The sequence below is a fragment of the Symphodus melops genome (assembly GCF_947650265.1).
Source record: "Symphodus melops genome assembly, chromosome: 3".
NCBI classification, from domain to species: domain Eukaryota; kingdom Metazoa; phylum Chordata; class Actinopteri; order Labriformes; family Labridae; genus Symphodus; species Symphodus melops.
In genome coordinates, this window is record NC_136693.1 from 1,749,987 (window position 1) to 1,772,529 (window position 22,543).

Below are 22,543 nucleotides of genomic sequence, written 5' to 3' on the forward strand. Positions count from 1 at the left end.
GTAAGAGCTTCTGGGATGGCGTGCATCAGACGTGTCCCAAAAGTAACTTTACCGAGCAGCTTGCAGGTTGATTTCATGATTTTATTTTTTTCCTTTCTGCCTCTGCACCGCTGATTATTCTCAGAACCGGAGAGGACCAGAACTTCCTTTAATGAGATGTCTCAGATGACTCAGCTCTTTGTAATGAAAGAACAGCTGATCAGAAGTTACCCTCACTTTAACCTCCTGCACTGAAGCCTTCTGATCGCCTCAGATGATGGATTTCATCCTCAGCATGAGCGCTCCGAAGGGTCAACACTTTGCTGTCGGTCATCTATTGTGTCACTCCGTCAACGGATCAATAAACGATGAAGAAAGAAAAATACCAAACAAACTCCAGGCGGCAGATTCAGAGACGTAGAAGCTGCCTCCTCTCTGAAGTTCTTAGAGAGCGAACAGTGAATCTTCTTCCTCAGGTGTTAATCTACATCCTGGTTCCTGTGTGTGAGAGCTTTAAGGTTCCTGGTTCCTGTGTGTGAGAGCTTTAAGGTTCCTGTGTGTGAGAGCTTTAAGGTTCCTGTGTGTGAGAGCTTTAAGGTCCCTGTGTGTGAGAGCTTTAAGGTTCCTGTGTGTGAGAGCTTTAAGGTTCCTGTGTGTGAGAGCTTTAAGGTTCCTGTGTGTGAGAGCTTTAAGGTTCCTGTGTGTGAGAGCTTTAAGGTTCCTGGTCCCTGTGTGTGAGAGCTTTAAGGTTCCTGTGTGTGAGAGCTTTAAGGTTCCTGTGTGCGAGAGCTTTAAGGTTCCTGGTCCCTGTGTGCGAGAGCTTTAAGGTTCCTGGTCCCTGTGTGCGAGAGCTTTAAGGTCCCTGGTTCCTGTGTGTGAGAGCTTTAAGGTTCCTGGTCCCTGTGTGCGAGAGCTTTAAGGTCCCTGGTTCCTGTGTGTGAGAGCTTTAAGGTCCCTGGTTCCTGTGTGTGAGAGCTTTAAGGTTCCTGGTCCCTGCGTGTGAGAGCTTTAAGGTCCCTGGTTCCTGTGTGTGAGAGCTTTAAGGTTCCTGTGTGTGAGAGCTTTAAGGTTCCTGTGTGTGAGAGCTTTAAGGTCCCTGGTTCCTGTGTGTGAGAGCTTTAAGGTCCCTGGTTCCTGTGTGTGAGAGCTTTAAGGTCCCTGGTTCCTGTGTGTGAGAGCTTTAAGGTTCCTGTGTGTGAGAGCTTTAAGGTCCCTGGTTCCTGTGTGTGAGAGCTTTAAGGTTCCTGTGTGTGAGAGCTTTAAGGTTCCTGGTTCCTGTGTGTGAGAGCTTTAAGGTCCCTGTGTGTGAGAGCTTTAAGGTTCCTGGTTCCTGTGTGTGAGAGCTTTAAGGTTCCTGGTCCCTGTGTGTGAGAGCTTTAAGGTTCCTGGTTCCTGTGTGTGAGAGCTTTAAGGTTCCTGGTCCCTGTGTGTGAGAGCTTTAAGGTTCCTGGTTCCTGTGTGTGAGAGCTTTAAGGTTCCTGGTTCCTGTGTGTGAGAGCTTTAAGGTCCCTGTGTGTGAGAGCTTTAAGGTCCCTGGTTCCTGTGTGTGAGAGCTTTAAGGTTCCTGGTTCCTGTGTGTGAGAGCTTTAAGGTTCCTGGTTCCTGTGTGTGAGAGCTTTAAGGTTCCTGGTCCCTGTGTGTGAGAGCTTTAAGGTTCCTGGTCCCTGTGTGTGAGAGCTTTAAGGTTCCTGGTTCCTGTGTGTGAGAGCTTTAAGGTTCCTGGTTCCTGTGTGTGAGAGCTTTAAGGTTCCTGTGTGTGAGAGCTTTAAGGTTCCTGTGTGTGAGAGCTTTAAGGTTCCTGGTCCCTGTGTGTGAGAGCTTTAAGGTTCCTGGTTCCCGTGTGTGAGAGCTTTAAGGTTCCTGGTCCCTGTGTGTGAGAGCTTTAAGGTCCCTGGTTCCTGTGTGTGAGAGCTTTAAGGTTCCTGTGTGTGAGAGCTTTAAGGTTCCTGTGTGTGAGAGCTTTAAGGTCCCTGGTTCCTGTGTGTGAGAGCTTTAAGGTTCCTGTGTGTGAGAGCTTTAAGGTTCCTGTGTGTGAGAGCTTTAAGGTCCCTGGTTCCTGTGTGTGAGAGCTTTAAGGTTCCTGTGTGTGAGAGCTTTAAGGTTCCTGGTTCCTGCAGTGGAAACGCGCCGTGTGTGAGGGTTCACAGAAGGGTTCAAATGTCAATCAATTCTCGTCTGTTTGTTCTTCTCGTTAGTCCCAGGATCCTTTTTTTTTCTTCTTCCTTTCTTTAAATATTGAGGATGAAACCGAAGGAGTCATAACTGAAAACAAGTCGACGCCTGACTGATTAGCGGGGTCGCAAACTGGACAAGTTGAAACTTAAACAGGAATCTAACCTGAGCGCCGGGTTCAAACCAGGAGGGACACAACAACATGAGACGCTAGCATCCGTTAGCATGCTCAGGTCCACTGAACTTTCTGTTGGATCAAAGTTATCCAAGAGAAACACACACACACACACACACACACACACACACACACACACACACACACACACACACGCGCGCACACACATTGAACGAGGGAGAAAGAGAGAGAGAGGAGTAGAGTGGCTTTCAAATCAAAGAATCTGGAGTCAACCTGACGCCAACTTTATATCCAACTGAATCACTGCAACACACACACACACACACACACACACACACACACACACACACAGCGCCACACTATCAACTCTGTACTCCTTCCCAACACAGTTTCAGGAGGAATGTGTGTGTGTGTGTGTAAACATGAGGATAAAAATGTGTGTTTCCTACCTTGTTGTGTTCTGTTGGAGCGCTGCAGCCTGACTGAAGCGAGCAGAGAGCGGCAGCCTGACCACACACACACACACACACACACACACACACTCACACTCACATAGACCACCCCCCTACCGTCTCATTCACGGGCTGAATGGCAGATGGGCGGTCCCAGGAGGAGGACTGGGCAAGGGGGGGAGGGTGGGTCACCACGGCAACAAAGACTTTGTGAAAGGAGTGAAAGGAGGAAGGAGGGAAAACTTGGCACCGGAGTGATACCTGGACTTCACACACACACACACACACACACACACACACACACACACACTAAAACACACACACACACAAATGTTTGAACTGAAGCTTTCTGACTTGACAAATCCACGACGTGGAGATACGAGGTTTCCAGCTGAGAGAAGACTTCCCTGCTGTGACTGTAAGTGTGTGTGTGTGTGTGTGTGTGTGTGTGTGTCAGGTCAATACATCAACCGTCAGTGTATCAGAGTGGAAACTTCACAATAAACTACAGTCACTTCACTGCACACACACACACACACACACACACACACACGTTAATAAAGTTGAGACTGCTGCAGAGAATTCGACGAGTAGCAGAGAGTCGTTTCTCTTCTTCTGGTCGTCATGGTTACGCACAAGTTATGAATTTGCACTGTTAAGCGAGTTGTTGTTTTTCCTTTCAGTACAAGCAGGAAGTCATTTTGATGTTTCTGTCGGCTTCAGATGATCAAACCAAACTCCGTGAAGAGCCGGTCTGAATCCAGGATCACTTTGGTGACGAACGACTGGAACAAGTAAAACTTTGAGAGTTCCAACGCGGGCGGCGCGTCGCAGCAGCCCTGGGTTTGAATCCTGACTCTCTCCTCAGCTGTCGTCTCCAATAAAAGGCTAAAAAAACTGCCTCCAACAAGTAACACCAAAAGAAAGTACAAAAAGTGTCTGAAGACAAAAAATATTAAAAGCAGAAACACCAAACGGCAGACGAACATGAGCCGAGTCTCAACCATGACTCAGGCAGCCGACCGACGAGTCAAATCTCACTCACACACTAAAGAATGAATATTTAATGAAAGCAGAGCGTCCGTTTGACCCGTTTATTTCTATGAAATCTCCGTCAAACCCGACGCTCTGCAGCCACAGATTCACGAGGCAGCCGGAGATGAGTTGAGTTCACGGAAGGAAAACTCAGCGAGCTTTGAAATCTACTTCAATGTTACATTTAGAGAACAATGACAATGAACAGATCATGATATAAACACACACACACACACACACACACACACACACACACACACCATCCCTCCTACAGTACAGGGTCATGTGGACAAAGACCACCACCCCCCTACACGCCCCGTTACAAAAGGCAGGGTCCAGTATACAAAACAATATTGACACTCTCCCCCCACTCCTCACCCAACGCCCCCCCCCCCCAGGCCTCAATGCAAGCTGTCAGCTTCCCTGCAGGAGGAGGAGGAGGAGGAGGAGGAGGAGGAGGAGGAGGAGGAGGAGGGGGAGGAGGAGGAGGAGGAGGGGGAGGACGACTTATCAGCTTCTATCTCAAGTCTGTTCTCGATGTCTTCACGAGTCAGCGGCGGTGGATCTGTGCGTCCTGACTCCGGGACCACAAAAGGTTTATGACTCATTCCAGATTTGAAATGTTTCCTTTTCACGCCGCTGCTCAGGGGTCCGCCGTCTTACCACACATCAGACATGAAACTGCAGGAGCCGGGGATCGAACCGCCGACTTTCCGATTCCGACTCAACCACTGGGCCGCGGTCGCTTTGACTTTAATTTTTTGAAGGCTTGAATGAAAGCGTCACTGTTTCAGATTATTTCACTATTCAGAGCTGATTAAATCTTACTGAAACCCTCCCTGATACTTTTTTTACCTGAAACATAGAAGAGAAAAAAAATCTCCTTATTTGTCTCCAGCTCAGTGACGAGAAAAATAAATCACAGACCTGCTGAAACATCCAAATCAACCATCACTGGATTTTCTCATTCCTGAAATAACATCAGCGTTCCTAAAGTGGCGAGATTGGAAACTATTTGGAAAGAATTTTAAATTTGAAGTCTGATTTTAAGGATGTTAACGAGGGATCTTGGAGGATCGCTGCAGGCCCATAGAACCAGATGACACTTATTCCCAGAGTTTAAAGTGCACAGGATGGGGGCAGACTGATCACTTTGTCGGACATGTTGCTGATTTAGCAGGAATAACGAGCTCTCACAAAGTTTACATTATATTATAAAGAGTCGAAGTTTTGCAGTTTGTGTCAAAGCTGCTAAATCGACACATTTCTGATGCACACGTTCTGGTAGAGGGTTGGACTGAACAGTACCTGGTCCAGGGAGCGGTAGAGGCAGACGGCCCGCTCGATGTTCCTGCCGGTGGTTTTCACCCGCTGGGAGAAATCCTGAAGCTGAGCCCAGAAAGAGTGAACTTTACCCTCGTAGACGTGGAGGTCCGCGGACGACATGTCGCCCCACTGCTCCAGACGAGCCAACAACGCCTCGCCACGGCTGCATCGCTCCTGCAGAGAGAGAGAGAGAGAGAGAGAGAGAGAGAGAGTAAACTGGTCAACGCCATGTGAAATGATGAATCTGAGCTGTGTGTGTGTGTGTGTGTGTGTGTGTGTGTGTGTGTGTGTGTGTGTGTGTGTGTGTGTGTGTCGTACGTATGCAGTGCAGTGGAAAGCTTTGAAGTCTTGTTGTTTTTTGGTGAGAAGCTCCAGAGAATCGTCCGGTTCATTCAGACTCTTCAGACGAACCTCCCCGACCTGCTGCAGCCACGACCTCACCTGACACGCCACAGAAAACACACGTTTGACACGTGAATAAAAAAACACTTTACACACACACACACACACACACACACACACACACACACACGTGTTGTCCTGACACCGACCTCCGTGAATCCTTGCTCCAGTCGGCTGAACTCCAGGATGAAGTTGAGCTCCTGAGTCCTGGCGTTGGAGAGCGTGACGAGGCGGTGGAGCAGCTCGTCCACCTCGTCGTACAGAGTGGACACCGTCTCCACCGCCGCGCGGTAACCTTCGGTCTCGCCGAGGCTGCTCTCCTCCCTGCGGAGCCGCGACAACGAGGCTCCGCCCTCCTGCTGCAGCTGCACCAATCGGCTGTCTCCGAGAATGCTGCGCATCACGCCCTTGTACCTGGACAGCAGCAGCTCGGCATCCTGGGAAAGAGAGAGAGAGAGAGAGAGAGAGAGAGAGAGAGAGAGAGAGAGAGGGGGCGGGATTAATGAAACGGTCGTGCTATGTTTGCCGCTGCGTGCGTGTTGGCGTGTGCGTCACCTGAGCTGCAGCAGGTAGAGGAGTCGACTGCAGGGTGTTGATGGTTTTCTGCAGCAGGTTGATGACGTCTTCACACTGATTGGTCAGCTGCTCCACTCTCTGATGAGCGCACACACACACACACACACACACACACACACACACACACACACTGTCATTGCATGCATAGAAGTAATGGACAGAAACACGAGTCCTGCTTTCACACAGCTGATTGCAGCTCCACACACACAGTGAGATTAGATGTGAGGACACGCTGTAGATTCTTCCTCCAAGTCTGTGATTCATCCGGAGAACACAACAGGAACTGCAAGTTCCCACTACAGTCCAGGTTTTAAACGCCTATCATAACAACATGCCATACATCATGTTATCATGCATGGCTGATTCTTTCATCTTGTTAACGATTTAAAAAAACGATTAAAAAAAATAAATGAAAAAAAATGAAATCCACCCTTTAAAGACTTTAGTTTCTAACTCTGGATTAGTTCATATTTTGGGAGCCTCAGGTCGGAGGTGTCGCTGCGTTGGTGAAGTGGAAGAGTGTTTTAGTTGCGTGCAATTTCTTGTCATGATAGTAATTATTAACATTTATTGGAAAAAAATAAAAAATAAAAAAATCAACTGAAAACCACCTTATTGTTAAAACCTTTCCAGTAGTTATATTTTTACCAAAGAAAACTAATAATTTCTTTCAACTTAAATTAAAAAAATAAAATAAAAATCAGCAGCGGTGCATCACCATGGAAACCTCCATAAACATGGGTCTTTGACAGGTTGTTATTATTAGAGGAGTAACGTGTGTCGTGTGCAGAGCGCTGACCGATCTGAAGCAGAGCCAGCTGCTCTGACTGAAGCTGAACGATCCTCCCAACTCGACAGGAAGCTGACGGAGCTCCACGTGTTTCTGAACAGACTTGAGAGAGCTCAACACCTCCACCTGCAACACACACACACACACACACACACACAGCTTTATCAAACTTCATGTCAATAAGAGAAGCATGGAGGTGAGGTGAGTGCACACGAGGCTGTGATCAGCTGTTACCTGCAGAGCTGCAGGTTTGTCCGGACGCAGAGACGAGTCCTTGTTGACCAGCAGCAACACGGAGTGGATGGAGCCTGGTATGTTCTCCTGCACACGCACACGCACACGCACACGCACACACACACACACAGTACAGAAGCACTTTAGCACGGGTGACAGAAGGCTTACTGCTGCAGAGGAACATCATGACGATTTCCTGATGGAAGTTTTCTCTTTCTGAACGTGAAGTCTGGGCTCACACACAATAATAATAATAATAATAATAATAATAATAATAATCAGGAGTCAAACATAAAGAGTCAGTCTGTGTGCTGCGTGTAAGTGTGGACACTTTTATTTGATTCATTAGAAGAAAAGGAAGCTGAGTGTTTGTGGATGAACTCTGGCTTTGTGCAGCTGTCGCCCTCTGCTGGATACTGACCAATCAGAAGGCAGCGTGAAAGACCTTGGACCAAAGCCAGCGACAGAAGGCCTCAGACTGTTTCTATTTTGACTTCATGACTTTTTTTCTTTGGGATCGTTTTTGTTTGTAACCCTTCACAGACTCTGAGACTTTATACATGAACACATCACAAAATGTAAGAACCTTGAAGCTCAGACTTTTTAAACCCTCTTAGCCAGTTAGAAGAAACTCCACAATTAAAAATGCATTTTAAGCGGTCACGTTTCCTTCAGTTTAATGAGAAAGTTCTTTCTAGTCTGTGCCTCTTATATTTTCATTGCTTGTTTTTTTTTTTCCAATCATTTTTTACTTTGCACAGGGAGCTTTAGTCTTCGCTCTGTGTTCCCACAGTGTTTCAGCTTCTCCTGCATGATGAGCAGCGTCTGTGGGAGGAGCCGGTCTCTAAATGTTTTAAAAAAGTAGATCGACGTGTTGACGGACGATGCTTCAGGTCTGTGACTCAGCACGTGTTGATCTGCTTTTCTATTTGACCCACATTATGATCAACGACGGTAATTAAGTAAATATTCACTTCCTTCTTCGTCTGTCATGTGACCTCTCCTTATAAATCAGTCCACCTGTCACTCACCTGTAACGACCTGAGGGAGGAGAACAGGGCGGGTGCAGGAGCAGCTCGGCGGGCGTCCACCAGCACAGTCAGTCCCAGCGCCGCCGCGTCCTTCCTGTTAGTGATGTCAGAGTGATGTCACAACTCTGTGGTTTCAGAGAAAAAAGGGGGAGGGGGGGAGGGGGGTTGCTGTTCTTACCTGAGGGTGGATGTGTAGTAGAGCAGGAGGCGGAGCAGCTCTGCACTGTCACAGTCAGGGTTGGACCACACGGTGTTGTTGGTGCAGACGGTCAGCAGAGCGCGCCCGCTTCGATCTCGTGTTCCTGCAGAGACACGCAGACGACACATTTCACTCTGCTTCTCTGACTTCTTCCCTGACCGGTCGACGACGCGTCTCATCGTATTTCTTGCAGGGTTTTTTTTGGACCTGCACCTGATGTGTGTCGACACACCTCACCCTGCTTTCTTCTCACTGTCAGGTGTGTCGCTCACAGAGAATCATTCATGCAGAAAATGTGGAAAACTTCCAGCAGCATGTTGGTGATCGATTTGCACAAGAACAACAAGAACCAGGCGGCAGAGCAACAAATACATGGAAGTAATTAATCTCATATATAGTTACAGTAAAGAGGCATGTAAGGTTTAGATCAGGCTGTCAACAATTCTGATTGAAAACTTTTCCAGAACATGTTTTTTTAAAACAATCAAGGTCGATGTTTCTTGGGGAGAAATGTGTCTCGGAGACAGAAAAGAATTTCTGCAGACAAAACAACAAATAAATAAATAAAATTAATAAATATGAATGTGCAAATTAAAATGTGCAAATGTTCTCCATTATTTGAACGATCGACTGTATGGGAGGAAACTTCTCCCCTTCAGTCCTTTAGCAAACCAAAAGCTGCGTTTAAAAACAACAAATTGCCAAACTGTGGACGCCTACGAGAAGTTCTAGTTTTGTTGTTGTGGTACAGAAACACGTATCGATGTTATTTGATTTAGTCAAATATTCCTAATTTAAAGTCATCAGTGTTCATCTCAGTCTGTTTGATCTCATCACTTCAGCTCCTTTGTGTTTTTTTCTCACCGGGCAGACAGAGAGCCGCAGAGCTGAGCAGCACGCTGTAGAAGCTGGACCATGTGGACTGGGAGGACTTGGGGGTCTGGGAGGACTGGGAGGACTTGGGGGTCTGGGAGGACTGGGAGGACTTGGGGGTCTGGAAGGACTGGGAGGACTTGGGGGACTGGGTGAAGCGCACTGGGACAGGGGGATCAGCTGGAGGTGCTGCTGCTGGTTCTGTTGTGCAGGGAGCAGCAGACCGAGCAGGAGGCGGCTCACTGATGAAGCCTGTGGAAAGAACACACACACACACTTTACCTCAACATGACACACACACACTTTACCTCAACATGACACACACACACACACACACACACACACACTGACTTTACCTCAACATGACACACACACACACTTTACCTCAACATGACACACACACACTAACTTTACCTCAACATGACACACACACACACTTTACCTCAACATGACACACACACACACTTTACCTCAACATGACACACACACACACACACTGACTTTACCTCAACATGACACACACACACACACACACACTGACTTTACCTCAACATGACACACACACACACACACACACACACACTGACTTTACCTCAACATGACACACACACACACACACACACACACACACACACACACTGACTTTACCTCAACATGACACACACACACACACACACACACACACACACACACACACACACACACACACACACACACAGTGTCGAGGCAGCTGCTGTGGGATTATTGAGTATCTACAAACACTAAAGCGTTGGTGTGCACAGTGATTGTAACGTTACACTTTATCTAACAGCTCGCCCCTCGCCTCTGTTCACCCTGCAGCAGCTGCCTGAAGACGAAGGACTGAAGAGTCGACAGTGACGACTCTCGTCTTTGCACCAACTTTAAAAACATGTAAACGGATGAATACTAGTTTGTTTGTTTTTTTTGTTTTTTTTAGCATTGTGTGATTTTCATGTTTTGGGTCAAACGACCTCGGGGAGGAGGAGCTTAATGTGCAGACGTTGTGTTCTTTTCACTGTGTTCACTGACAGAGAGAGAGAATGAATCATTCTTTATCTTTAGATTATCAAAGCTTCATAAAACCAGCTGACCACCTTTTTTTTTTTTTTACATCCTAACAAATTTTTAAAAAATGTGAGCGACCTTAAACACACAAAGCAACAGTGTGAGTTAAGAGTTAGAAGAGGAGGTGAGGTGTGTTTGAACTGGATTAAGAGGAAGGTAATAAAAGAAGGAGGAGGATGAGGATGAGGAGGACCGTTACGGCCAATCAGAGGAGGAATGGGAGGAGAAGGAGGAGGAGGTGGTGATACACGAGGAGAGTTTGTGAGGATGGAAAAGCAGGAGAAGGAAATAAGGAGCGACGAGGAGAAACAGGTTTCTGTACCTTCGGTCGGAAGCTCTGCAGCTCCTCCTCCACCAACCTCTTCATCACAGCCGCAGCCCGCCTCCTCTTCCTCCGTCAGCTTCTCCTGTGCAGCTTCAGGCTCCTCACATCGAAGCCCGGGTGAGTCCGGATCCGGCGCTGGCGTGCTCGTCGACTCCTCAGGAAGGACTTCAGGCATGTTTTTGTCTCCGGCCTGGATCTGAGTCACGTCCCCTGCAGAATCCGAGTGTTCACATGGTCTTTCTTGCGTGTCCTCTTCAGACTCGGAGACGTCAGGCGGGTTTCGTGGCGTGTTCGTGTCACATTTAAAGTCTCCTGACTGAGTCTGAAGAGAGGAAGCTTCAGGCTGATCCTCGTGCTGCCTTGGAGACGTTTCCTCGGCGTGCGCGTGTCGCTGATGTTGTTGGTCATTTTCAGAATAAGAGTCTTTATAATGTGCGTGTGTCGTGTCACTTTCACAGTGTGTGTGTGGTGGGTTATTTTCAGAATAAGAGTCCTGACTAATCGTGTGTTGGGCATCACTTGCAGAAGAAGCGCTCTCAGCTTCCTGCTCGTGTTCACCTCCTCTCTCTCCTCCTCCTCCTCCTCCCTCTCTCTCTTCTTTCACCACTTGCTGCTCCTCCTCCCGTCTTCCTTGACTTTGCTGTACAATTATAACCTGAACCTCCTCCTCTAGCTCCACCTCCTCTGCTCCATCTTCCTCTTCCTCCTCATCAAACTCGTCCTCCGTCTCACTTTCATACTCTCTCTCTTCAGCTGCGTGTGTGCGGCGCCTCCTGCTCTCTCTGTCCTCCACCTGTTCTCCTTCCTTCTCTTCGCCCTCGCGCTCCCCCTCTGCCTCCTCCTCCTCTTTCCCTTGCTTCTCCTCTTCCTCCCTGCTCTCTCTCAAATCCGTCTCCTCTGTCTGTTCTGTGCACTCTGCAGATTCTAAATCACTACCTTCTACTTTCTCCAGCGGCGTCCAGCTGGAGGTTTTCACAACTTCAGGCGGAGGAGCAGAGGAGGAGGAGGTGCCGGAGATCGGGGTGAGGATGACCGGTTCACTGAGGTCCTGGTCTGGGATCTCCTCGATGAGCCTGGAGCACAGCACAGAGGCAGGACTGAGCTCGCCGCAGACCCGGGACGAGTGTGTGACGTCTGTGTGAGCACTTCTGGGTGTGTGTGTTTTAGCAGCCGTCACGTTTGTGCTCACAGAGTGTGTGTTGACAGAGGAGTGTGTGTCAGCGGTTGCAGGAGTGTTTTGGGGTGTGTGTGTGCTCGGAGCAGCCGGCGTGTCGGTGCTCGTGTGTGTGTGCGTGCTGCTGCGGGCTCTGTGCTGCAGGCTGATGGACTGCGTTAAGGAGCCTTTCTGAGGGGAGAAGCGAGGCAGCTCCGACAGCTCCACATACTCGCCCTCTGAGTCCGAGTCCTCGCTGCTCGCATGCGCTTGCTCAGCGTTAGTGGAAGATGGGAGGAGCTTAACATCCTGGGTTGAGGTATCAATATCTCTGCACTGATTGGTCGATGTATTTATTAGCAAATCTCCACCCTGAGCTGATGATTCCAGATCTTCCTTCAGCGAAGTCCGGGGCTGGCTGATGAATTGTGGGTAAACGAGGTCCTCCCAGGGGACCCTGAAGACGTCTCCAGTGGCGGAGAGGAGGCAGCGCTCCAGCCTGGACGCTCCTCGGTGCTCCCTCTCTCTGTTGACCGAGTCCAGCCAGGCCATGCTGAAGAGCGATCTCAGGGCTATCTCCGGCACCTCCTGCTGCTCCACATGACGGCTGCCGGCTGACGAGGAGCACAGGAGCAGACGGGGGGAGGGGGCGAGCGCGCTCCTGCAGGAGGCGCCCCGTGATCGAGGCGGAGGAGGGACGACGGCAGGGGGAGAAACCAGCAGGTAGAAGTCTCCAGGAAGGAGGAGACCCGGGTCCAGAGGACAGAGCTGGACCACTACCTTCTCATGGACGCACAAAGGCCAGCCTTCATGACGGAACAACAGACCACAGTACTGCACCTGAGGACAACAAACATCACATCACTGAACTCTGCAGCAAACACAGCACCTCTTGTGTCCATACACTACTCAGTATAACCAGACACACCTCGACACACACACACACACACACACACACACACACACTGTGGCCTCTGTGGTTAAGAGAGGTGAGTGATAAACCTGCAGAGTCACCTCAACCAAACGTGACGCATCAACCAACCACGCGAGCAGATAAACAAAGGCAAGAAGAGACAGGAGGGAGAGAGAGAGAGCGAGAGAGAGAGAGAGAGAGAGAGCGAGCGAGCGAGAGGTGGGATTGAGTCATCAGTCAGGGAGAGTACGTTCCTCACACAGTTCAGTCCTGACTCACTGTGATGTTCCCACTGAGGACATGTGACACTGTGACTTCTTTGGAGATGTACAGTATAATATGATAAACAACATGTGTGACACAAACATGGCCGCTGAATTAAAAACAACACACACAGAGCGAGCTGCAGACTCACGCAGGCATCTTGCTGGAGGTTTGCTAAGAACTGCTTTGCGGGCAGCAGGAAGTGGAGCAGGTAGCGAAGGCCGTCTCCTCTGTAGCAGCGCTCGACCACGCTGAGGACCTGACAGAGGACGGTCGGGGACGTGGCCTGGAAAGGCGGGTAGAGGGCAGAGAGAGCGCTCTGGATGCAGCGGTCCAGAGATTCAGAGTCCTGCAGAAACAAGCAGAGTTGATTTAACAGTTTGAAGACGAGAACACGTCAGGTCATCGTTTCCTCTCGGCGGCTAAGTTGTAAAAGCTAAGAAAAGCGATGTAAAGCAACAGTTGTGAGCATGTGCTTGTGTTTACAGGAGATACAGCTGCTGTCTTTAAACACACACACACACAAATCTGCATCACATTCCTGCCACACAGAGAACACGCCTTAAATCAGCACGTGTTCAATCTTTAAGTTCCCAGACAAAAAAAACACGTTCAACATTTCAGGATCACCGCCCTGGGAGTGCCCCGGCAAAGGCCCCTGGAGGCCTGGCTGGGAGGCCCCGTCTGCTGTGGGTCTTAACAGGAGCAGGGCAGTAACTGGATCCACTGGTCTGGAAGCCGCTCAGGTAAAAATATCATCCGGCACACGACGTCTGGCTCCAGCTTTCTGCAGGCCGACAGACGCGGCGTCGAAACGCTGACTTCGACGGCTCTCGCCGGTTATTTCTGTTTCCTCTTCGAGAGGATACGAGTCCACGCCGCCTCCTCGTCCTCGTTCCATCGGCTCACTTTACACACACAGTAATGAATAAAATTCACACAGCTTTTATAAACTGTCTCGCACGTTGGCCGTTTGACTGATTCAGTTCACCGTTACAGTGAGTCAGACTGATCACGCTCCAGTGTGTGACCGTCAAGTTGTGCAACTGGTCTGTGAATCAAACTGCTCTGAGGGATCATTTGGAGGACATGTAGGAAAACTTCTCACACTCAAAAGTCAATCACATATTTCACATTGTGTTTTTTTTTATCCAATCAGGAGATTGATTTTGTTGTCCTTGATTTTTTTGTGTATGTTCTAACGCACTACAGGCTGTACCTATTATCACAGCAGGTCAGCCTGAACGACACGACGTGAATCAAACTCGAAGTTGTGCTGCGATGAAGTTCACAATAAATGCATCAGGACTTCCTGTTCTGGACTGTGACCTCTGCATACCTTTATACCCGTTCTGCTGACTGACTACATGTCAGACTACTTCTGTCACTAAACCCGGGCCTCCAGGGGGGGTCCGGGGGGGGTCCGGGGGGGTTGTGTGTGCAAGGCTTAATGAAAACAAGGCGCTCCACTTCGCATTGACAGCCGACTCTGGGAGAGGACGTCCAGGTCAACGTGACAAATATGACGAGTCACGTCTCGCCCACGGCTCCACCTGTACAACAACAGATGACAAAGAGAGCCACACTCCTTCGTCGTCACGCCGACGGCGTCCTGAAACTTCCATCTGTGGACATGTTGTGAAGCTATTTATGGCGCACAAACTGTCACGCTCGTTGTGTGTTGTCTTCGCTTGGCGTTCGGCGCTCCATGAGGCGCTCGTCGTGAACGCGGTTAACTCGGGGGTTGACGTCCAGGGTAAAAGGAAGTTAGCATTAACAAGCTTCTAACAGAGGGCTCTGGTGAGCAGCGGCTGAGCTAACACTGGAGGGTAGTTTCCCAGTGCTCCCAGTTGACATTCATGGTTTTCACCCAGCAACACGCGTGACGTTCTCCGTCAGTCTGGGCTGCACAGAATATTCTGGATGTGACTCAGCTGGCCCAGATTCATACACAACAACTGGCAGCCAAATGCAGTTTGGAGGCCAATATTAGCAGCAGGCTATCAGATGACACTGGGTGGAGGGTGGCACGGGGCTGAACGGTCGGTGTGTGTGTGTGTGTGTGTGTGTGTGTGACCGATCACAGATCATGAGTTTCAAACTGTTGACGCAAGCAAAGACAGAAACTCTTTTGGATCAGAGCAGGAAGTGAAGTCGACACGATTTCACGCAGCGTCATGAACACGCCGCTCCAAACGCTCGAGACACTAAATAACACGAACTCACGGAAAAGAAAATATCTGCAGCAAACCTTAAAGGTTCTAACTCCACCGGTTTACGACTCATCACTGCATCGTGCCACTTTGAGCCCCTCCTCATGTCAGTATTTGATTTTGTAGCCTTTTACTTGAATTCTGTAAGCCATGTTTATAATATATAGCATTTTGCTGTCTCGTAAAAAAAAGGAAAAAAAAGGGGGGGGGGGGTTAGATATTTAAATCCACCCATCACAGTGGCAGGTAGGTGAACAAGTTCATATCCAACCCTGTTAGACAGATATTAAAATACTTTATTTAATGTAAAGCAAATTGTCTGGATCCATTGTTTGTGTGGCCGGTGGAAAAAAAAAAAAAGAAATTAAAAAAAAAATTAAAACATTAAAAAAATATATGTATTATTTATATATATATATATATTATTATTTATTATTATTATCTATATATATTGTTTTTTATATTAAAATTAAAACATTAAAAACATATATCATTTTTTTAATGTTTTAATTTTTTAAATATTTTTTTTACATTTTTTTTTAAATATATATTTTTATTCTTATTATTTTAGATATTTTTTTTATTTATTTTTGTCTTGCTTTGTTATGTTTTGTCTTGTTGCGAGTGTCTGTCTTGTGTGTTTTGTGCTGCATTGTCGGGATTTTTCTGTTCTTTAATTTTATAACTAAATATAATAGGATATAACTTTATTGATCCCCAATGGGATCAATAAAGTCAACAAAAGATAAATAAAATATATAATTAAACAATAAAACCTAAAGCAGATTACAGGCACTGTGTTAAAAAAAGCACGATGGCGCAGCAACATAAACACTAAACTATGTTTGGCTGTGTGGTCTGCACCTCAAACTGCCAGACTAAATCTCAGCAGCGTTCAGTAGAGAGAGACACAGTTAGAGGTTGGACCTCTCAGCACATGTTGGAGTGTCCTTGAACAAACTGTGTAAAGCACGTTAGCACAAACGCCGTGTTAAAACAACAATAAGCACCAGGTCTGTGGAGCGGGGGGGGGGGGGGGGGGGGGGGAAGGGAAATTAAGGTTTAAGTGCAGCACACACACACACAACGTTAATCCAAGTGTAGGAATCCAGAGTATATGAATATGTGGATTATGGTATTAGGAGTGCAGCTCTGCCTTGTGTAGGAGGGCTGAGGAGGCGGGACATCAAAGCAGGCTGAGTGAGGTTCCCATGAGACTGAAACAGGCCACCCACTCAGAGAGCCTGCTGAATAATAACTTCATTATCCTCCACCCAGCGAGCAGACTTCTGTGATCACTTCTCATTCTGGGTTTTTTTTTTTTTTTACCTTTCATTCATCTTCAGCTCTTAGTGAACGTATAACAACAACAGAAAAAAAGGCTTCACTTCAGAGACCATCGACAAAACAAACAGACAATTAGGAGGAGGGCAAAGTTCAGAGGTCAGAGTGGTGGATATAAGGGTCCTTCCTGTGCAGGGGGGGGGGCGTTACTTTTATAGAATGAGATCAGGAAGAGAAAAACACGGAATCGATGATCCTGTAAGGTCTATCAGTGTCGACCAATCAGAAATGTTTATTCCAAATTCCATTTTTTGAAGCTGCTTGGTTGTTTCTTCTTTTAGCGACTGAACCAAATATTTCTTCCTAATCTCTTCCGTGTCGACTTATTTTTCAGTCGATGAGTGGTTCCTGTTAGTTTGGGATCAATGAAACTCACCAGACACAGATGGACAGGTACGACCCAGCGGGGACAGTGAGCCTGCGTTCTGAGAAATCCTGAAAAACCAAAAGGAGCTGACAGCTCATCGAAGCGGGCCTTGCTCGGTGTCAAGTTGCTTTAAAAAAAAATCCAACACTGTGTTGTTTTCTTTCCGACACGGTTGGAAAAAGAAAATAGTTGCAGGTCTTGAACAGGTAACTAAAAAAAATAAATCAATAAATCTTCAGTCAAACTTGCACACGTTAAATCAGCGTCATAAAAAAACAACAAACAGCACGAGTACATCCAGCTGGTTGTCGGGCCCCGGTGAAACAGTAATGATGATTCTGGTCTGGTTGAGTGTTCAGGACTTTAGGAGGGACCAGACAGACCTGATCCTCCTCATGTGTCATGTGTCAGATGATGCCAAGAAAGAACCTGTAACATGGACGCTAAGCGAAGCGAGGCGTGCTCGGCAAAACAAGCGACACGATGGGGCTTTAAACATCTGTCGCCATGGTTACACCGGCAACAACAAAAAAAATGGAAGGAGCCATCTCGGCTGCCCTCTGCTTTAACGAGTCATATCTGGTTGATTTTTTTTTATATTATTATTATTTCTCAGAGATGTGATGTGTGTTCATAACGTCTCAGTTCGAAACAGCAAACAAAAAAAAGAAGAAAAAAAAAGAACTACAACTCCCATGGTGCATCTCACTGACAAACGCAGGCTCACCTTTGGGAGATGGAGAACTAAATGGTTTGAATGAGTGTTGTGACGAGGTGGTTATATTTAGAAAGCTTCTTACGAAATGATGGCAGAAAGCAGCTAAGGCTCATGGGTATTGTAGTTTTACCAACTGTGTCAGAACAGGAATCTAGATAACTCCATCAGGACCTGGATATCCGTTAGGTGTTTCTGATGGCAGACAACAGCCTGTTGTTTAATCATCCAGATGGAGCCTTTAGGATTAACTAATCCAATCTCTCAGGTTATTCTGGTTCTGATGAATAGTCAGTGGCAGCCTCTCTCTCCCTGGAGGGTCATGATTCATCCACCGCACAACTGCTCAGCTGCCTGCTGATGGAAAAACCAGTTCCTGTTGGGTGTGGAGGATGAGGGTGCAGCAAATAACAGGGTCACTGTCAGGAGTCCTGCAGGCTGATGGTGCTGAAGCGAAGCTACAAAAATACCCGGGACATGTCCAGCATCCTGCAGAGGATTTAATCTGACATATATCGAATCAACGTCTTTAACCCCGTCTCTGCCGCTCACGTGTTTAAACAAGAGGGGTCAGGAGCTCCGAGAGAAAGTAAAAGTCATGACCTTCTTTTAGTGTCCAATCATGGGGACACGACACGGGGGGGAGGGAGGGGCTCTCAAAGCAAGGGACCCCCTGGAGACATGACCTCTGACCCCTCACAAGTGAACACAGTGACAGCCCGGGCCCAGCTGTCGCGTTGCTGTGGAGGCTGTCAAAATGTTTGATGCCACGTGTTTTAAAATGGCACACTCTTGGTTTTTACTCCACTCCCTAAACTCCCCCAGTTTGTTCCAGCAGTGTGAACACGCCACCTCTGCTCTGACACTCTTTGGAGAGGTACACTTCATGCAGGTGCACAACGTCGACACAACCCGGACACAGACAGATGGTTCAAATCCACAGGTCGTTCGAAAAGTACGACCAGGTTGTGCAGGACTGCTGCAGACCAGTATCAGCACTGAGCTCTAACAGGGTCTGAACTGATTTATCTGTTATCAGCAAGTAAGCCAGTTAATGCATCGATCCGAAACCCGAAAAAAAATCATTACAAACGTTGAAACATTGTGAGTCACACATGCAGAAAGGAGGGTGTTTCTGTCAATAATTGTATTGATTTATTATCCAGTCTTATTTTGAAAGGAGCTCAGTGTCGGTTTAAAATCATTAACGAGACGAAAAAACACAAGAGAAAATCTCTCCACCTTCACGAGCAGGCGATTCATCTCCAATATCACAAAGCATTTAATCACAACCTTCGACCCGACATGTCAAACTGGGACGGACTGGACGCAGAGACAAAGTGGACCGACGTGGATTCTGCTGGATTGGACGCCGGTGTAGCGTTTCACTCATCGTGTTTCCTCTGGAAGAAGCTGCTTCACATGGGACTAATATTATCAGATGACCTGGGGCGAATTAAGGCCTTTAATTATGGGAGGAATTTGACTTTATAGATTACACTCAGCGTCAGGAACAGACGCCCTCTGTTTTCTTAATTATTATAAAAAGTAAGTCGGTCTGCAGGTAATACGAGTCCCGTGTGAGAAGGACTCTCTTCTCATCGAGCTCCTCTGGTGTAGTTTTACATCTATTCGACTTGCTGTAATTCTTGCTTCATTCCTACATTTCCTCTTATAATGACTTTCCTTTGTTCTCCCTCTCGTGCTCACGTCTGTTTCTGTCAGCTGGAACGTGCTGCGGCTCGTCTAAAGACGCACCGCGTCCAAGTTTTTTTCGATCTGTCAGATTGTATCTGGCTCCGTGAACGACGGGCTGGAATGAGTGGTGAACAGATACAGAATGAGATTACAGAGAAAGCAGGTAAAGTGATCGCAGTGTGCAGCAACAGTTGGAGCTCCGGGGGAAAAAAACAAACAAAAAAAAAACACCACGAGGCGTGAGATGAACCAGCGTACCGGGTCGGCCATGTTTCAACTGATAACAGAAAATGTGTCCGAACACATCCAGTCATTCTTACTGAGAAAAAAAAAAAAAAAAAGTACAACATGAACAGAATTTCTTTATAAACAATTCTGAAAAATAACGAAACAATTAAAAAGCGATACCAGATTCACGTCCTCACTTTGTTCGATTCATTCAGCTACATGTTGTTATAAATAATAATCTATTGATCATCATAGTAGCCATAGTCATGTGGATTTGATCATGATTCTAGATGTTTCTGTTGGACAGTCTTCACCCTGCAGATTGCAGCATGTGAGCACATTCATGTTCCTCTTCTTGCAGAGAGCATCACGCTCCTCAGGAAGTGGAATTAAAAGCTGGCCTATGCAGACCATAGACTGTAATCAATAACCCATTAATCAGCTGCAGTAAGATACTGTGAACGCCCCCCATGAAGAGAGCAGATAATCAGGCTGATTTTTCTCTGTGCTGTAAAAACTGGGTTGTTTTAATGTGACTTATGATGCTTCTGGTTAAATGGACACTCTGTGAACTGCTGCTTTTTGTACTTGTGCATTGGCTTCATTTTTCACCCCTGGAGGTTTCTGCATGACGCAGACACAAAAGCAGCTGCCTTTCTGAAATGTGCATGAATACGAGGCCGAACAAAAAGAAACTAGTTCAACTTTATGTTTCGTGCTGAAATGTGTCATCGTCAAAGTAAAGACTTTTGGGGATGATGCAGAGGTTTCATTTTTAGGTTTTGCTTTACCTTTCCTCTCTTAAACCTCTCTGCATGTTCCACAGTGTGTAAGTAAACTATCGGTTTAGCTAAAGTCCCTTGGGCAACCTTAGCTTGTGTATGTTAGAAACAAAAATGTTGACAATCCAAACCCACAGCGGGCAAAGCCAAAATGATACAAGATCTGTTGCTGCTCTGTTGAGTGTTCACTTTTTATTTTGGATTTTTATCCGTTGTGTCTGTTTTCATCGGAGCCTGGCTACATGCCATCTCTTCAGGACATGTTCACAGCTTGGACCTTAACTAAGCAACACACAGCCAAAGCACTGTGATTTATGAGGTCTGAAGCCATACTTGGAAAAGCTCCATTTTGGATGACGGGACTTTTATTTTGAAAGAGAGAGAAAAAGATGCTTTAACCACTTAAATATTCTCTTCGGCCTCTTTTGGCTGCTGGTATCAGCTCGGCATGTTCCTCCAAACCAAACACCCTTTACAACCAGCCTTCACTGTCTGTTGTCTTTGTGTCTGCCTCATCTGTTTTCACAGGAGTTCACACCTCCATGAGAGTAGGGAGCAGCTGAGGAAAGGGGGGGGGGGGTCCCATCCATCCCACACAAACACAAACCTCTCACCATAAGAGCAGGACAAAGACGTCCAAACCTCTCCGGCTGTTTTAAAGCAGGCGCCACCGAGCTGAGACTGATAGTGCAGAGTGACGACCTTGACGCACAGCGAGTTCCTCCAACAGGAGATTAGATTGGAGCGTTTCTCAGACGCTGAATGAGTCTCAACGCTGCCCAATAAGCAGAGCCCAGCTGTGCAGACTTCAAGGCCACTCCACTGAGCTCCTTTGTAGAAATAAAGAGGCAACGCTTCGGCCCCTCAGGGACCTGTTGTGATTTGAGCTCGGAGCTAATCTCCAACCACTGACAGACTCAAAGGAGCTGCAGGAACACAAGGGGAGAAATCTACAAGTCTTTACTGCCAAGGTAGAAATCATAATCTCAGGGATAAAGAGTGAGATGTCAGCCCGACTAAAGCAATGCAATTGCTGCAATTCACCGCCAAGCTGCTAGGGGGCAGTAGCGACGAAGGAGACGTTCGTGGAGGTGGTCTGTCCGACGACTAAACCAATCGAGGCTGAAAACGCTCACTGAGGGACCTGGATGAAGAAATGCACTTTCGCTACTTTCGAATGTCAATCAGCTGATTTTATTCGCAGTTTAAAGGATCTTTTAATATTTCCGTTGTGACCGGAAAAGTAACGTTCTGAGCGGACCAATCACAGTCCTTGCGGTTCACGTTCAGGATTTTTGGGAGGTCTGCACAGACCACGTAGCTACGGCATCGACGCGACGCGGAAGTATAAATTAGGCTTAACAGCCAGCAATGAGTGCAAAATGTTTCAGCTGATGTTCAAGGTGAGTTTCTCCAAAAATAGATCCTTCATCTAACACACCAAAAAGTGTTTACTTCCCACCACAACACCTGGATTCTGATAGTTCTGTTCAACTGAGCAGATTTCAATCTCAAGGTTTGGACCAGAATAAAGGGGGGGGGGAGACCACCGTTCATGGTGCTGTTATTCTGTTTTTGAAGGTAAAAGGGTGGAAATCAATGTTTAGAAAAAGAGAAGTGCACAGTGATATTGATGAATGAATTAAAGTCCATCAATGTAAATCTAAAATAATCAATATCGGTGTCTGTAAATGTCTGTGGATCATTAAAGTGCCCGTGTGCATGTTCACCTCTCACTGAAGTAGGTCAGACTTTAACGGTCCAAAGGGAATCTTCTTTTGATGGGTGTCAGGTTTGAGTAGTTGAAGCGGTGTATCTTTCGGTGGCGGGGTTTTTTCCCAGAAGGCTTTGGGGGGGGGGGGGGGGGGGGGGGGGGGGGGGTTCAGGTTTCAGGCAGGCTGGAGCAGGAAGATGACAAGAGTCATGAAGATGGATCTTCTGGATCTGCAAGAACACTGCCTCATTGTGCAACGTCTTCTGGACTCCGAGATGGGGGACTTTGTAGTCCACCGCCCCGGGACGGTCCGTTCCCAACAACACGGCACTCGACAGCGAGGACAATGGACACTTCCCGTCACTGACGAGTCCTGAGATATGAAAGCCTTTCCGGTTGAATTGTAGCCTGCAGCTCCAAAAGCTGAACTCCTTTCCCTGACATTTGACCCTCGGAGAGGAAGCGTGAAAAGCGCTTCCATCAGGACCTGAAGCGGCGCCCAGTGGGTCAGCGTTAAATGATCCACAGGCCTCAGG

General features: G+C 47.3%; 1 protein-coding gene across 1 annotated transcript in view; it reads right to left on the bottom strand.

Moving 5' to 3' along the window:
• Nucleotides 1–22,543, bottom strand: part of plekhg4 (pleckstrin homology domain containing, family G (with RhoGef domain) member 4) — a 53,160-nt gene that overhangs the window by 7,777 nt on the left and 22,840 nt on the right. Inside the window, 11 exon segments of the mRNA XM_079339280.1 lie at nucleotides 5,083–5,274; nucleotides 5,419–5,541; nucleotides 5,652–5,939; nucleotides 6,058–6,156; nucleotides 6,878–6,994; nucleotides 7,103–7,189; nucleotides 8,134–8,227; nucleotides 8,312–8,435; nucleotides 9,197–9,457; nucleotides 10,614–12,609; nucleotides 13,098–13,295. Coding sequence (XP_079195406.1) covers nucleotides 5,083–5,274; nucleotides 5,419–5,541; nucleotides 5,652–5,939; nucleotides 6,058–6,156; nucleotides 6,878–6,994; nucleotides 7,103–7,189; nucleotides 8,134–8,227; nucleotides 8,312–8,435; nucleotides 9,197–9,457; nucleotides 10,614–12,321 — 3,093 coding nt within the window. The 5' untranslated portion in view covers nucleotides 12,322–12,609; nucleotides 13,098–13,295.